At 45.9% G+C, this 16,311-nt stretch overlaps 1 protein-coding gene across 10 annotated transcripts in view; it reads left to right on the top strand.

Moving 5' to 3' along the window:
- Positions 1-16,311, top strand: part of PPP1R12A (protein phosphatase 1 regulatory subunit 12A) — a 142,320-nt gene that overhangs the window by 46,258 nt on the left and 79,751 nt on the right. For all 10 annotated transcript variants that reach the window (XM_029078479.2, XM_029078477.2, XM_029078481.2 and 7 more), the window contains exon 2: positions 11,822-11,952. In XM_029078479.2, the coding sequence (XP_028934312.1) occupies positions 11,822-11,952 (131 nt within the window). The remainder of the gene's footprint in view (positions 1-11,821; positions 11,953-16,311) is intronic.

Below are 16,311 nucleotides of genomic sequence, written 5' to 3'. Positions count from 1 at the left end.
CTCTTCTTTCGACAGTCATGTTCCTACTGTCTTTGGCTTTTATTTCAGTCCCCGTGTAATGGATAGTAGGGAACAGCAGAGAACCTGCAGATAATAGAGAGACTGTATCTCTAAAGATACAGGCAGTAAGTCAGAGGTGGAGGGGGCGGTGGAGTGGAAAGACGTGTACAGAAGTCCACTGGAGTTATGTGAGTACTCAAATGCTTAGATCATATGGAAACACTCACATGGCAGTTGGTGGGAAATAGGCTTGATCGAATGAGTGAATGAGGAAGATATATTAATCAGGGAAAGCCTCCTGGAGGAGATGTGGTTTCAGAAGGATCTTGGAAACCACATGATATAGGGCTCAAGCGTTGATCTGAGCCTGCGAAGAACTTTCCACCTGCCTAGAACACCCTGCTCCCTGGGCTCTGTACACTGAATGGTGAAGTGAGCCCAGTGCTAGGGAAGAGCACAGAGTCTCTGGCCTAAAGGCATCTCACAATCTAAACTGGGAGGGGGAAATTGACCATGGGCACAGGAGGAAAGATTGAAAGGCTAAGGACAAAGTAACAGAAAAATACAAGGGCAGCAATAAACACAAAGTGAGCTGCAGCTGTATCTCACCTCTGTGAGTCAGCAGGACCTGGGTTCTAATCCCTGTTCTGCCACTTGTGATCTTGGGCAAATTACTTAACTTTTCTGGGCCTCAGTTGCCTTATATGGAAAATGGGGATTAAGGCCGTAAACCCCATGTGGGACAGGGACTGTTGTCCAACTTGATTACTTCGTATCTACCCCAGCACGTAAAACAGTGCCTGGCACAGAGTAAGCGCTTATTGAGCACCATAAAAAGATGATTGCCCCTTTCCTGTCCTTCCTGGTCTTCCTGATTAATTACGGTATTTGGTAAGCACTTACTATCTGGCAACCTCTGTTCTAAGCACTGGAATAGATACAAGGTTCTCAAGTTGGGTACAGTCCCTGTCTCGTATGAGGTTCCCAGTCTAGATGAGGGAGTAGGATTTAATCCCTGTTTTACAGGTGAGGAAACTGAGGTGCAGAGAAATTAAGTGACTTATCCAGGGTCACACAGCAGACAAGTGGCAGAGCCTGAATTAGAACCCAAGTTCTCAGACTCCCAGGTCATACTGGGCTGTTGAGGGCATTCCCTGCTTTATTTAATGCCTCATCTCTCTTTCCTCTGCATATCTGCCTGCAGATATCTTCAATACTCATGTAGTTTTAGCTGTTTGAAATGATTTATTCACTTGTAGACTACACTGTTCTATATGTTCTCCGAACACCTACCTGCATGAGATTCAGCACTCAGTAAGGCACTTAGTAGATGTTGTTGATGCTGATCCTGAGGGAATCCGTGGACCGTGGTGACTACACTTCAGTGGTCATGGAAACGAGGTTTCAGTCCTCGATGAGGATGCTGTACCAAATGTAGAGAATCAGCATGTGAAGGCCCAGGCTTCACCTCCAACTTCCAAAAAAAATCTGTAATGTTGCCCAGTGTTTTTAAAATGGGGAAAAAAAAATAATCAATTGCCATTCTTGCTGTAATTTCCATGTAAGGAGTGTCTGTGCTGCTTTGATACGAGCAGCTGCTTTCCTTAGCATTTAAAATGGCAAAAATACTCTGGGTCATCGTAAAGGTAACAATTGTGGTTTCTCTGAATAAAGGGAAAAAGCTGACTGTGAGAACTAGGGATGTATCACCGCTCTCCTGTGTCCCCTAACAAAAGTACTGCTAAAGAGGCTTTTGAAGCATATCTTCCATGAATTGGAAAGTGGATTCAAACTCCGGGAGACCTGTCCTTTGTAGCAGATCTGGAAGTTCAGGAAACAAAGCAAAACCCCTTTATTGTTTTCCCACCCATCAGCAACACCTGAACGTAACAAATACATTATTAGATTACTTATTTTTGAACTTGTTTATGATATCTGCTACTTGTTTATTCTGTGTCAAACACTGTTCTAAATGCTGGGGGTTGATACAACTTAATTAGATTGGACAAAATCCCTGCCCTGCATGGCGCTCACAGTTTAAGTATTGGGCCCTCACTTCCTGAGAAGTATTGTGCTAAGTGCTGGGGTAAATAGAGGTGGATCATATGGGGCTAACCCTTTAAGAGGCAGGGGGAGCAAGCATCTAACCCTCATTTAGTGGGAAGCAGCGTGGCTCAGTGGAAAGAGCCCGGGTTTCGGAGTCAGAGGTCATGAGTTCGACTCCCTGCTCTGCCACTTGTCAGCTGTGTGACTGTGGGCGAGTCACTTCACTTCTCTGTGCCTCAGGTACCTCATCTGTAAAATGGGGGTTAACTGTGAGCCTCACGTGGGACAACCTGATTACCCTGTATCTACCCCAGCGCTTAGAACAGTGCTCTGCACATAGTAAGCGCTTAACAAATACCAACATTATTATCATTATTATTATTTTACTCATGGGGAAAACTGGCACGGAGAGGTAGCGACTTGCTGTACTTTGCCCAGCAGGGTGGTTGACCTAGCTGGGAACAGAACCCAAGCCTCCTAGAAGTAATAATGACATTGGAGTGCCCACTGGGTGCACTATATTCTAGTACATTCTTGGAATAGTGTGTCAGGACGATGAGACACATTCCCTACCTATGGAGAGCTGCGTTCTGAAGGAGAAAACAGAGAGATTTACAAATATTGGAGGCAGGATAGATAAGTGAACCTGCAACTCTGGGATTCGTTCATTTTAGGGTGTTTGGATTTAATCAGGGAAGGCTTTTGGGGAAGAAGTGGGATTTAGGGTGACTTTGAAGATAGGGAGAACTGTAGTCTGGTGCGTCTGCTGGAGGAGAGAGTTGCAAGCAAGGGGAGCAGCATGAGGATAGAAGTGGAAGAAGTGAAAGGGAAGGGCAGTTGAGAGTGACCTTGGGAGCAATGAATGAATCAATCATTGGTATTTATTGAGCGCTTACTTTGTGCAGAGCACCATACTAAGGTGCTCGGGAAAGTACAAAAGATCAGAATTAGCAGACACGTTCCCTGCCCGTAACGAGCGTACAAGCTCAGAGAATGAGAGCTGGAGAGGAGAGGGTGAAGAATGTTGATATGAAAGATGTGGAGAGTGTGTTTGCTGGAGGTGAAGGGGAAACGGGAAGTTATTGGAGGTTTTGAGTGGAGAGATGTGTGCTGAAGGACACTTTTTTTTATCGTACCTGTTAAAAGCGCTTACCTGTGTGCCAGGCACTGTACTGAGTGTTGGAGTAAATATAAGATGATCAGGTTGGGCACCGTCCCTGTCCCACACAGAGCTCACAGTCTGTGCAGTCTGTGAGAGAGAGGAGGATTTAATCCCCATTTTACAGATAAGGGAACTGAGGCCCAGAGGAGTAAAGTGGCATGCCCAAGGTCACACAGCAGACAAGTGGCAGAGCTGGGATTAGAATCAAGGTCCTCTGACTCCCAAGTCTGTGCTCTTTCCAGTAGTTCATGTTGTTTCCTGAAGATGACCCCCCCGAATGGCGGTAGTATAACTTGACGAGAAACGGGCGAGGAGGCTAAGTATCCTGCCCTTGATACAAGATCTCAGACCAGGGTGGCATCCATTTGGGAGTAGAGGAAAGAGCAAGGATTCCAGTCCTGTGCTCAGTTCACTAGGCCACATTTCCTGGCTGTTCTTAATTCCTTATGACGTGATCGTTCCAGCTATCCGAGCATTGTTTGCTGAACGTGCTCTTTTGGAAATAACCTGAGTCATTTTTTTCCCTCTCCGAATCTATCTTTGAAAGGCACTTTACTAAGAAAGGGGGAGGTGGAGAAAATGTCTGTCCTGTGAACCAAGCTGTAGGTGGGGTATAAGAGCCGAGGGAAGGATGTCCTTGTCTCACCGCCTCCTATCAGGTTTGGTCCAACGCCATAACCCCCTTTCATCCACTCTGGCCCGTGGCCAAACCTGAACTCTCATTGTTGATGGCCAGTTCTGTCCGTGTCCAGCCCCTAGGGAGAATCTTCCGTGGGCCTGCTCCCCCCAGCCCCCACCCTCGGGAGCCCCAGCTAGGCTCACCACATCGACTTGAGGGAATGTCAGGAATCGCCAGTCATCTTCAGCGGGAATGCCGGATCGGGGATTCCTTCCACAAGACCGCACGACGTCCAAGTAGCGAAGCGGGAGACGGGCTGTCCAGCTCGGCACCCGGGAGCTCCTCCGCCCCTCCCAGGCAGGGCACCCCACAACCTGCCGACTCGGCCTCCAGAGACCAGGGTTGGTCTTCCCAGTGGGGAGCAGAGTCCCACAGCCCCGACCCTCCCCTGGGCTCTTTTTCGTACAACCCTTCAAGCTCAATACGTGTTGACCTTTGGCCGGTCCACATCTGTTTTCTCTCTATCTTACCTTCTGCTCAGGGGAACGCTCCTGCTTGGCCGCGGTGCCCATTTTGCCCGGCCATTATCTGTCTTGGATCTCCGGGCTGGTGGGATGGGCGCCTCGGCAGTAGACGTACTCAAAATCTTCCGCTTTCCTTAATGTAAAATATCTTCCCCATTTGAGGCCTTTCCTCAATGTAAAATATCTTCCCCGTCATCCTCCATGGCCTTGAAGAAAACCTTCAATTTTGAGAGGTAGGAAACAAAAAAAAATCCATTTCCGAGCCAACTACATGTTAAAGGAAAAGGAGGTTAACCTTTGAGCGTCATCTCATTCAGATATTCAAATGTTGTCGTACCTGTGCTTAACAAACTTGCAGTATTTTAATTGACTCACAAGAACTTCTGAATTTTTCCCAAGTGTAAGTCGTGAGGTCAATAAATGAATTGCAGTTATATGGTGTTGAATATTTCCTTTAATTTTTTGCTTTCAATTTCGTCCCTTTTTTCTCCCCCCCGCCCAGGACCCTATTGAAGGGGTAGGGAGTAGGATGGGGAAACGCTGACCCTGAAGCAACTTTCTGAGTGATTTAAACAGATTCCTTTTAATTATAACAGCTTTTTTTTTTTATCATTTGACAAGTCACTTTCTAGATTTAGTGATTGGCAAAGTCCCGTTAAATGCATCTGTACCTGAAATGTGATGGCAATAGTGTCTTCAAACAGCCCGTTATTATCGCAGATAATCATTCTGAGTGCACATTCAAGAGAAACTTAAAACTAAGACTCTCAGATAAGATATTGGAAGTATATTTGAGCTATCTTGTTCTTGCCGTATATGCCACAATGAGCTGACCAAATTTGGTCAAATATTTTAAGCCAGTTAGTCATGTGTCTCCTAATGTGCTGCATGTGTAAGCTTTTGATTCTCTTAGCAACAATATTTTTATGAGTTTGCCTTGCCAGTTTCTTATGTATACTTAAAAAATATGCAAGGCGGTTATGCTGTAGAAAATGCAGGCTACCACAAACCTGGGCCTGAATAATATGTATTTTATGAGGCTGTTTTCACCTGTAAAATACCCCTTTTCATTGACAAGTTTTGAAAAAGCAGTTTAGCATGTTGCCTCACTGTAAACAAACAGCGTCTAAACTAGGATCTGATTTGGCCTTAAGCTGGCTTCCAATTTTATCTCACTGTTGAAACCTCTTGCGAGCGATTAAATATAAACTCTTCATCAGATAATCAGATAATCACAGTGATCCTTATGAAATAGAAATGGCTGTATTCAGGAAAACAAGCTGTGGCCTTAAAAAGGTGTTTATTTTAAAGACCTCACGGACCTGTAATACAGAGCTGAAAATATTTCCTTGGAACCTCTGTATCAAACACAAACTCCTCACGATTGGCTTCAAAAGCTCTCCATCACCTACCTCACCTTCCTTCTCTCCCACTTCCAGCCCGTAAACTGCACTCCTCTGGTGTTAATGGCAAGAGAGCTGGCTTGGGAGTTAGAGGTCGTGGGTTCTAATCCTGCCTCCGCCACTTGTCAGCTGTGTGACTTTGGGCAAGTCACTTAACTTCTGGGCCTCAGTTACCTCTTCTGTAAAATGGGGATTAAGACTTTGAGCCCCACATGGGACAACCTGATTATGCTGTATCTACCCCAGCGCTTAAAACAGTGCTTGGTGCTTAATAATAATAATGTTGGTATTTGATAAGCGCTTACTATGTGCAGAGCACTGTTCTGAGCGCTGGGGTAGATACAGGGTAATCAGGTTGTGCCATGTGAAGCTCACAGTTAATCCCCATTTTATAGATGAGGTAACTGAGGCACAGAGAAGTGAAGTGACTTGTCCACAGTCACCCAGCTGACAAGGGGCAGAGCTGGGATTCGAACCCATGAGCCACTGAGTCACGCTGCTTCCCTTAAATACCACAGTTATTATTATTATTATTAGCCTTCTCACTCTGCCTCATTTTTGCCTGTCCCGCTGTCGACCCCGGCCCACGTCTTTCCTCTGGCCTGGACCGCCCTCCCTCCTCAGATCCGCCAAACAATCATACTTCCCCCCTTCAAACCCCTGCTGAGGGCTCACCTCCTACAAGAGGCCTTCCCAGACTAAGCCCCCCCCCCTTTCCTCAGCTCCCCCTCCCCTCTGTGTATCCCTGACTCGCTCCCTTTACTCTACGCCCCTCTCCCCGCCCCACATCACTTGTATATATGTATGTGTAAATAGAATTATGGTTATGTGTATATATATATATCCATAAATATATCCATAATTCTCTTTATTTGTATTGATACCTGTTTACTCGCTCTGTCTCCCCCCTTCTAGACTGTAAGCCCGGTGTGGTCAGAGATTGTCTGTCTTGGTTGCTGAATTGTACTTTCCAAGCACTTATTACAGTGCTGTGCACACAGTAAGCGTTCAATGAATCTGATTGAACGAATGAGCCGCTTAAGCTGACGGTTCAATGAGAGCTGGAGGGATTGTGGGGCAGCCGATGATAGTCGAGTGTTGAAAACAACCGAGTCCCCCTCTGGAGACTTCAGGACCGAGAACGGGGGCTTGGGAATTCCCCCAATTCCCAGTACAAAGGCAGAGTTGTAGCACTGCCTTTGCCAGTGGTTATTTTCATCGGGACCTGGAGTACAATGAGTAGGTCAGAAGGCAAGGGTTTGGATGTTGTAAAGTGGACTCGAGACCCATTTTCAAACTGCAGTGACCACAGAGTAAACCCAGACAGTGCCTTGTGACATCTGAATGGTAGTAAAAAATAAAATAAACGGTGGTATTTGTTAAGCGCTTACTATGTGCAAAGCACTGTTCTAAGCGCTGGGGGATACAAGGTGATCAGGTTGTCCCACATGGGGCTCACGGTTTTAATCCCCAGATGAGGGCACTGAGGTACAGAGAAGTTAAGTGACTTGCCCAAGGTCACACAGCTGACTAGCAGCAGAGCGGGGATTCGAACCCGTGACCTCTGACTCCCAAGCCCGCGCTCTTTCCACTGAGCCACGCTGCTTCTCTAGTAGACACTGTCACAGGCAGGTTGAGCTGGAGCTGAGACTTGAGAGACAAATTCAAAAAGTTACAGCTTCTGCAGAGTATGAAAAGTCATCACGTTATGGAACCCTGCGTGTGTGTGCATGGAATTTTAGGAACTGTCAAATACTTTGGCCTTTTCAGTTTCAGCAGGGATAGAGTTCACCAATAGTGAGGTGCTTTTTGTAAATACAGTCAAAATATGCTCTTCAGGAATGGGGTTGTATCCCGGGCAGCTGTATCGTGGAGTAGTACGCGATCCGATTGACTTGCGTGTTAGAAATTGGGATTTTTTTTTCCAGTGCCTCTGGAAAAATGAATCGATATTCCTTTACTTGCCGTTTTCTGTAACGTTAGCGTCAACAGACTCTTGATTCTGTATTAAGGGCATTGAAAATGTAACATCACAACTTCAGCTAAATAAGGAAGTTGTAATATGATTATTAATCTTTGTAGGAGGCTACAGAAGGAATTTTGGTCTGCTAACCGTTTTTCACCTTTCTAAAAAAAGCCACTTATCCCCTTTAAGTTGACCTGCCTTTTTTCCCTTCATAACACACCTTGAAGTAGGCTAAATCCCTCTGAATATCTCGGCACACATTTGAACTGCCCCGTCTATGAGGGTCACCTTCAGTCATTTTTTAAAAGTTATCATTCTTGAATATTGATTTAAGACTTTTAAATCCAAAAAAAATTTAGCTGGTTATAGAGCTAAGATTCTAGCCTTTGCGGCAGCCACAGCAATCCCCTCTTTCCCCATCAGGGAATAGGAGTTTCTCTGCCTCATCAGAAAGCAGTCCATAATCAAGGTGAGGTAGAATGGCAGAGGTTTTTAGGCAGATTTAGACAGCCTCCTCTACTTCGCCATGATTCTGAGTTGCTTTCAGATAAAGAGGAAGAGACGGATTCTAGACTGTATTCATGGAGGACCTGGAGAGGAAACGGGCCATGAATTGGACTTACCTGCAGCAATTAGATGTAATATCAGGCAGGGCTTTTGGATCCTGGGCTATGTCAGAAATTAGTAGCTGGCAAATTTACCAATATGTTATTTTTCTTTCTTTTGTCTTTTTTTTAATGGTATTTGTTAAGCACTTACTATATTCTAGTCACTGTACTAAGCGCAGGGGTTAGATGCAAGATAATCAGGTTGGCCTCAGTCCCTGTCCCACCTGGGGCTCTCAGTCTCAATCCCTATTTTACAAATGCGGTAATTGAGGCACAGAAAAGTGAAGTGTCTTGCCCAAGGCCACACAGCAGACAAGTCGCAGAGCAGGGATTGCAATCCTCGTCGTCCTGACTTCCAGGCTCAGGCTGTATCCATTAGGCCATGCTGCTTCTCCACACATTTGCCAGTTTTTGTAGATCTCATTTGGGTCTCAACTTCCATCACTCTTTAATGCCATTCAACACAATTCCCCCTTTCCCCTTCCAACAAGGCTCTCCATTTTCCACACCCCCATTTGTTCAAAAAGCTGGGCATAATAATGTTGGTATTTGTTAAGCGCTTACTATGTGCCGAGCACTGTTCTAAGCACTGGGGTAGACATAGGGGAATCAGGTTGTCCCACGTGGGGCTCACAGTTTTCATCCCCATTTTACAGATGAGGGAACTGAGGCACAGAGAAGTTAAGTGACTCGCCCACAGTCACACAGCCGACAAGTGGCAGAGCTGGGATTCGAACTCATGAGCCCTGACTCCAAAGCCCGTGCTCTTTCCACTGAGCCACGCTGCTTCTCCAATATATATGTTGGTATTTGTTAAGCGCTTACTATGTGCAGAGCACTGTTCTAAGCGCTGGGGTAGATACAGGGTAATCAGGTTGTCCCACGTGAGGCTCACAGTCTTAATCCCCATTTTACAGAGGAGGTAACTGAGGCACAGAGAAGTGAAGTGACTTGCCCACAGTCACACAGCTGACAGGTGGCGAAGCCGCGATTTGAACCCATGACCTCTGACTCCCAAGCCCAGGCTCTTTCCACTGAGCCACGCTGCTGCTTCTGCTTCATGAGGAGATCCTAGGATGGCGAACCAAACCAAGACTCCCACTCCACCCCGATCCACATTTTCCGTGACTGCCACTCACCGGCTCTTTCTTGTTTCTCTCTCAGCCGGCCTAATGCCCGCACCTTCCCTCCTTCCTAGAATGCTCCTCCCCTTCACTCCCCATTGCTCGCCCCATCTTCAAAGTCCTTCTGGAAACACGTCCTCGCCCCCAAGAGGCCGTCCCTCATTCATTCTCATCACCTCTCTGGAAAACCTCCCAGCGTTTCGGAAACGAGTATTGTCTGGTTCTATCTTCTGTTCTTCCTCTAATAATATTGGTATTTGTTAAGCGCTTACTACGTGCAGAGCACTGTTCTAAGCGCTGGGGTAGATACAGGGGAATGAGGTTGTCCCACGTGAGGCTCACAGTCTTTATCCCCACTTTACAGATGAGGGAACTGAGGCACAGAGAAGTGAAGTGAAGTGAAGCCCACAGTCACACAGCTGACAAGGGGCAGAGTCGGGATAGCCTGGAAGCTCCTTGTGGGAGGAGAACGTGTCTACCAACCCTGTTGTACTATACTCACCCAAATGCTTAGCTCAGTGCTCTGCGTTGAGTAAATGTGCAGTGAAAGCCATTGATTGATCTTGAGTTCTTTTTACAAGTTTAAGATGAAAATGCTTCTTGCTTGAGCCTTCTTTAAGGTCTTGGCAGAGCACCCGTATGCAGTTCTGTGAGCCCAAATAATCTCTTTGCAGATCAGTTCAATCCATTTGGGCTCTGTGTATTTAATGCAGAATGAGGCTCAGTGAATTTACGGTTCTGATCTTTTTTTTTTAAAAAAAAAAATGGTATTTGTTAAGCACTTACTCTCTGCCAGGCACTGTACTAACCGTTGCGTTAGATACAAGCTAATCAGATTGGACCCAGTGGCTGTCCTACATGGGGCTCAATCAATCCTCATTTTGCAGTCTTAATCCCTATTTTACAAATGAGGTAACTGAGGCACAGAGAAGTGAAGTTACTTGCCCAAGGTCACACAGAAGACAAGTGGCAGAGCCGGGATTAGAATCCACGTCCTTCTGATTCCCATATCCATGCTGTATCCACTAGGCCATGTTGCTTCTCTGCTCGGTTCCATATCCATTTGCTCTCTGGTTTTCGTTATTTATTTTTGTCAGATGCCATATATCAAATGCGTTTATATATGGCTATTAACTACATTTAGGATTGTTGTTCTAGCATATCGTATCCGTTACCAAGACCTGCCGGTTTCACCTTTACAGTATCGCCAAGATCCGCCCTTTCCTCTCCACCCAGATGGCTACCTTACTGTTACGGGCTCTCGTTATATCCCGGCTAGACTACTGTGTCAGCCCCCTCTCTGATCTCCCTTCCTCCTCTCTCGCCAGGCTCCAGTCTGTTCTTCACTCCGCTGCCCGGCTCATCTTCCTGCAGAAACGATCTGGGCATGTCACTCCCCTTCTTAAACAACTCCAGTGGTTGCCTATCGACCTCCGCTCCAAACAAAAACTCCTCACTCTAGGCTTCGAGGCTCTCCATCCCCTTGCCCCCTCCTACCTCTCCTCCCTTCTCTCTTTCTACCACCCACCCCGCACGCTCCGCTCCTCCGCCGCCCACCTCCTCGCCGTCCCTCGGTCTCGCCCGTCCCGCCGTCGACCCCCGGGCCGCGTCCTCCCGCGGTCCCGGAACGCCCTCCCTCCTCACCTCCGCCAAACTGATTCTCTTCCCCTCTTCAAAACCCTACTTAAAACTCACCTCCTCCAAGAGGCCTTCCCAGACTGAGCTCCCCTTCTCCCTCTACTCCCTCTACCACCCCCCCCTTCACCTCTCCGCAGCTTAACCCTCTTTTCCCCCCATTTCCCTCTGCTCCTCCTCCTCTCCCTTCCCATCCCCTCGGCACTGTACTCGTCCGCTCAACTGTATATATTTATTACCCTATTTATTTTGTTAATGAAATGTACATCGCCTCGATTCTATTTAGTCGCCATTGTTTTTACGAGATGTTCTTCCCCTTGACTCTATTTATTGCCACTGTTCTCGTGTGTCCGTCTCCCCCGATTAGACCGTAAGCCCGTCAAACGGCAGGGACCGTCTCTATCTGTTGCCGACTTGTTCATTCCAAGCGCTTAGTACAGTGCTCTGCACATAGTAAGCGCTCAATAAATACTATTGAATGAATGAATGAATGAACAATGTGTAGCCTAGGTCCATGAGCAAATGGAAGCCTAATAACTGTTGGATGGCTTGAATAAACCTTATCTTGACACTGGGGTTTTCAGAAACATAGTGCGTAATCTTAGAGGGACCGGTGGGTTCACATCTCTATTACTGTAATCAAATGTTCTCAGGATTTTGAAATCATTCTAATCATTGCTTTAACTGTTAGGCGTGTTAATGATTTTTATTCTTCTGTCCCCATTTGTTTTCAGGCTTGCATTGATGACAACGTAGATATGGTGAAATTTCTGGTGGAAAACGGAGCAAATATTAATCAACCTGATAATGAAGGCTGGATACCACTCCATGCAGCTGCTTCCTGTGGATATTTAGATATAGCCGAGTAAGCCAATTCTGCCTTTGTTCATCTCGAACTTTAAAAAGTCCTATCATTTTAAAAACCTGACCCTTTTTTTCCCTTCTAGGAGTCTTCTGTGAAAAAGTTCTAGATCCTGGGGAGTCCCAGGATTCCCTTGCCGTGATCCAACTTGCTTCCTAAAAATCTGTTCATCTCAAATGGCTGTTATATAAAGCCACTAGTCAGGATTCCTTAGTTTGTGGAGTGTTCTAGGCATTTTCCAAAACTTGGTGAGGGATGTTGCCCCAGCGCTTAGTCCAGTGCTCTGCACCTAATTAAGCGCTCAATAAGTACAATTGGGAAGCAGTGTGGCTCAGTGGAAAAGAGCCTGGCCTTCGGAGTCAGAGGTCATGAGTTCGACTCTCTGCTCTGCCACTTGTCAGCTGTGTGACTGTGGGGAAGGCACTTAACTTCTCTGTACCTCAGTTACCTGATCTGTAAAATGGGGATGAACTGTGAGCCTCACGTGGGACAACCTGATTACCCTGTTTCTCCCCCAGCGCTTAGAACAGTGATCTGCACATAGTAAGCACTTAACAAATACCAACATTATTATCATTATTATTATTATTATTGATAGAAGTACATTCAAATTCTTCCATATGGCATTCTCACTTGTTATTGAAAAGATGCTCACTTCCTCCAGGAGGCCTTCCCAGACTGAGCCCCCCCTTTCCCTCTGCTCCTCCTCCCCCTTTCCCCCTTCTCCCGCTCTCTGCTCTTCCCCCTTCCCCGCCCCACAGCACCGTGCATATTTGCATATATTATTTATTATTCTGTTTATTTTGTTAATGATGTGTATATATCTATGATTCTATTTATCTACCAGACTGCTTGTTTCGTTTTGTTCTGTTTTGTTGTCTGTCTCCCCTGTTTAGACCACGAGCCCGTTGTTGGGCGGGGATTGTCTCTATCTGTGCCAAATTGTACATTCCAAGCGCTTAGTACAGTGCTCTGCACGTAGTAAGCACTCAATAAATACGGTTAAATGAGGGAATGAAATCGTCAGAGATCCTCTGATTTGCTTTGAAATTGGAAACTTAAAGATACTTAGGGGCTTAGATGTTGCCCTTCTGGTAAACTCCCTAGGTTAGCATGAGTTATTGGCTTTCTCTTCAGCCCTGAATTGCTAGCTAGGTGTGTTATTTGGAGCACACTTAATTTAGAGGCCAGGTCAATCTGGAACTCTGGACAGGCCTATTAACCTGCTAAAAGGTGATATACTTTTCTAAAATCCACCATAACCAAACTGGGCAACATCTAGGTTCTAGGTCTTATTTGAACACTTAAATTGAACTTTTTCCATCTAATTTTTTACATTCTTCTGATTTGGAATTATATTTCCACAAAACGACGATATTGCGGCGATTAAGACCCAACTCATGTTTATCTGTGCATATTTCACCAGCTTAAGTCTACCATCTTACATGCCTAAGTCCTCAAAAATGACTGTTTTCAACCTCTGTTTTCAGTATAAGCATTTGCAGATCCCGAAGTGTTCTGCTGCCATAGACCCTGGCAGCCTTGGGCGGACCAGTGGGTACATGCCACTGAATGCACACTGGCCTGTTGGCATTGCCGCTTTGGCTTCAGAGGCATGAAACTGGAGGGCACGGGCTAGTCGTCCAAGCCTGGTTCCTGGAGGCCCATCATCTGGTCAAACCGAGTCAGGCCCAGTTGACCCAGAACTCTAGAATGGTTATCGAGAAATAGTATAACGTCATCTTTTGACATCTTCATACACTTAGTGGAGATATCCATCCTTCGGAGCCGTCCCTAAAAGGCTTTCAGATCAGAGTGTGAACGAGGAGGTCTTCTCCGTCCCCATGATGCTAGATGATCTTTTATCCAGGACACTCAACGTTGAGAGAAATTATTGTAAGAGTAAATTTACTTGGTGCAGTAACATGGTCATAGTCTTTCCAAGCTTTATATAGCACTGAGTTTGATGTAAAATAAACATTAGGAAATGGACAGTGACCTCTTGTTAAAAAAAAAAAAGCTGGTGATAAAAATACATTTTCTCATGGGGTGATGCAAAATGGTTTGCATTAGAGTTGAATACACAATATTAAGAGATGTTCCATTTGATATTTCTCCTCTTTGTTTCCTCTTCTCCATTTTAAAATCATCCAAAGTGAACTTTTTATTTCCTAGTATTGAGAAATTATTCAGTTTACTACTAGAATATGCCAAAAGAGAACTGGAGTTGTGAAGCTGTTTCTTTCCTCTAATTTCTCAGTCTGTAGTTCCATGCACCCAATTCCATGGACACTGTCACTGGGCTACTTCTACAACAGTAGTCTTCGGAGCAGCGGAGGATGAGCAGGGATATGGAAAGTGGTAGAACCTGCCCCAGTCTATTTTTGACATTTTGTTTGTGTTCATTTCCCATTTGGCAACTACCTTAGTACAGGTTAAAGTGAGCTTTTTAAAAAACAAGAGCTTGGGGATATTAAGATCTCTGGAAAGAATGTCCGTGTATTTTTGTTCAGGTTCAGGTTTTTGCCTGCCTGGTTACAGTGGGGCACTCTGGGAACAAGCAAAGGGGGAAAATGGAGATAAGCAGGAAATGCCAGCCAGTTGGAGAGCACTGAAGACACCTAGATTGGAAATTCCCTGTTCAGAACTCCTTTCTGGAGATTGCAGAAGAAGTAGAGGAGCAGCTTGACTATATGTGCATTGGAAAGAGATGGAGAAATAAAGGAAAGTGACTGAAACAAGGGGAAAAAAGCAGATTCCAAAGACTATTTCCATTCCAATTCCACTTGCTCGGTTTCTCCTCACCTTAATCCATGGCTGCCTTTTCCTTTGTTAGTCTTTTTTGCCCTCTACCTGATCTCTTTTGGGAGCCTTGTTGGTGCTCAGCCACACTCAGTACATAGCCCTTGGGTGTCATTCTCCTCTCTCCCACGTCACCAGAGCGACTTGCAAGAAAAGGGAGTTGAGGTTACAGACAGGCAGAGAACTCCCAGACCCTTGTCGGGCATCCAGGCCATGTACGTGCAGCTCCCCACCCCACTTCTCCTTGTCCAGATCCAAGTTTTTCAGGTTCCATCCTTGGGCCACTGAGGGCAAGAACCAGTCCTGAGCTTAGCTGGAGGGCAAGCTTTCTGTCCCCTTCGTCATCTGCCATACAGCAGCAGCGCTCTGGGCCTTTCTGGGCTGGAACCAAGATATGTCAGTGAAAGGCGCTCTCCTGCTGTCAAACCAGGTTTCTCACTTTCAGACCAGGTGGATGTTGACTTCCACACAGGAGAGAGAGAATGAGGGGTAGCATTGAGTGCTGGTGAAAGAGAGACAATTGTCATCGTTCTCCCCCCACCCCACTCCACACACCTTTCCTTCTTAGTCTCATCCCGGGCTAGGGCACAGAGATGAGTTGAGTTCTACTCTATAGGCTAAAATGGGGATTCTTGGATTATCAGTTGTTGGCATTTATTGAGCATTCACCGTGTGCCAGTCACTGTATAAAGGCCTTAGGAGAGTCCGTTACAATGGAATCGGTAGGCACATTTCCTGTCCACAAGGACCTTACATTCTAGAGCAGAAAACCTAGACAGAAGAAATTATGGATATATACGTAAACGCTGTGGGGTGGATATTAAGTGCTTAAGAGGTACAGATTCAAGTAAATATGTGACACAGGAGAAGGAGTAGGGGAAATAAGGGCTTAGTCAGAGAAGGACTTTTGGAGGAGATATTATTTTAATAAGGCTCTGTGGGTGGGAAGGGTGGTGATCTATCATATAATGTTGGTATTTGTTAAGCGCTTACTACGTGCAGAGCACTGTTCTAAGCGCTGGGGGAGATCCAGGGTCATCAGGTTGTCCCACGTGAGGCTCACAGTTAATCCCCATTTTACAGATGAGGTAACTGAGGCACAGAGAAGTTAAGTGACTTCCCCACAGTCACACAGCCGACAAGTGGCAGAGCAGGGAGTCGAACTCATGACCTCTGACTCCGAAGCCCAGGCTCTTTTCCACTGAGCCACGCTGCTTCCCATCATATTTGAAGGGGGAGGGAGCCCAGGTCAGAGGGAGGATATGGGCAAGGAGTCGGTAGTGAGATAAAGGTCAAGGTATGGTGAGTAGATTGGGGTTAGAAGAATAACATATGTGAGCTGGATTTTAGTAGGAAATCAGTCAGGTAAAGTACAGATGGATGAGCTGGTTGAGCGCTTTTAAGTCAGGAGTAAGGAGCTTTGGTTTTAATGGGGACAGTCACTGGAGGTTCTTGAGGAGTGGGGAAGAATGGAGTGAGCTTTTTTCTTTTTTTTTTCTTTTTTTAGAAAAATGATCCAGGCAGAAGAGTGAAGAAAAGACTAAAGTGGAAAGAGAGAGG

Source organism: Ornithorhynchus anatinus, chromosome 14 (genome assembly GCF_004115215.2).
Source record: "Ornithorhynchus anatinus isolate Pmale09 chromosome 14, mOrnAna1.pri.v4, whole genome shotgun sequence".
NCBI classification, from domain to species: Eukaryota; Metazoa; Chordata; class Mammalia; order Monotremata; family Ornithorhynchidae; genus Ornithorhynchus; species Ornithorhynchus anatinus.
Note: the sequence above shows the minus strand (reverse complement) of the source record. Positions and strands in the feature narration are given on the sequence as shown.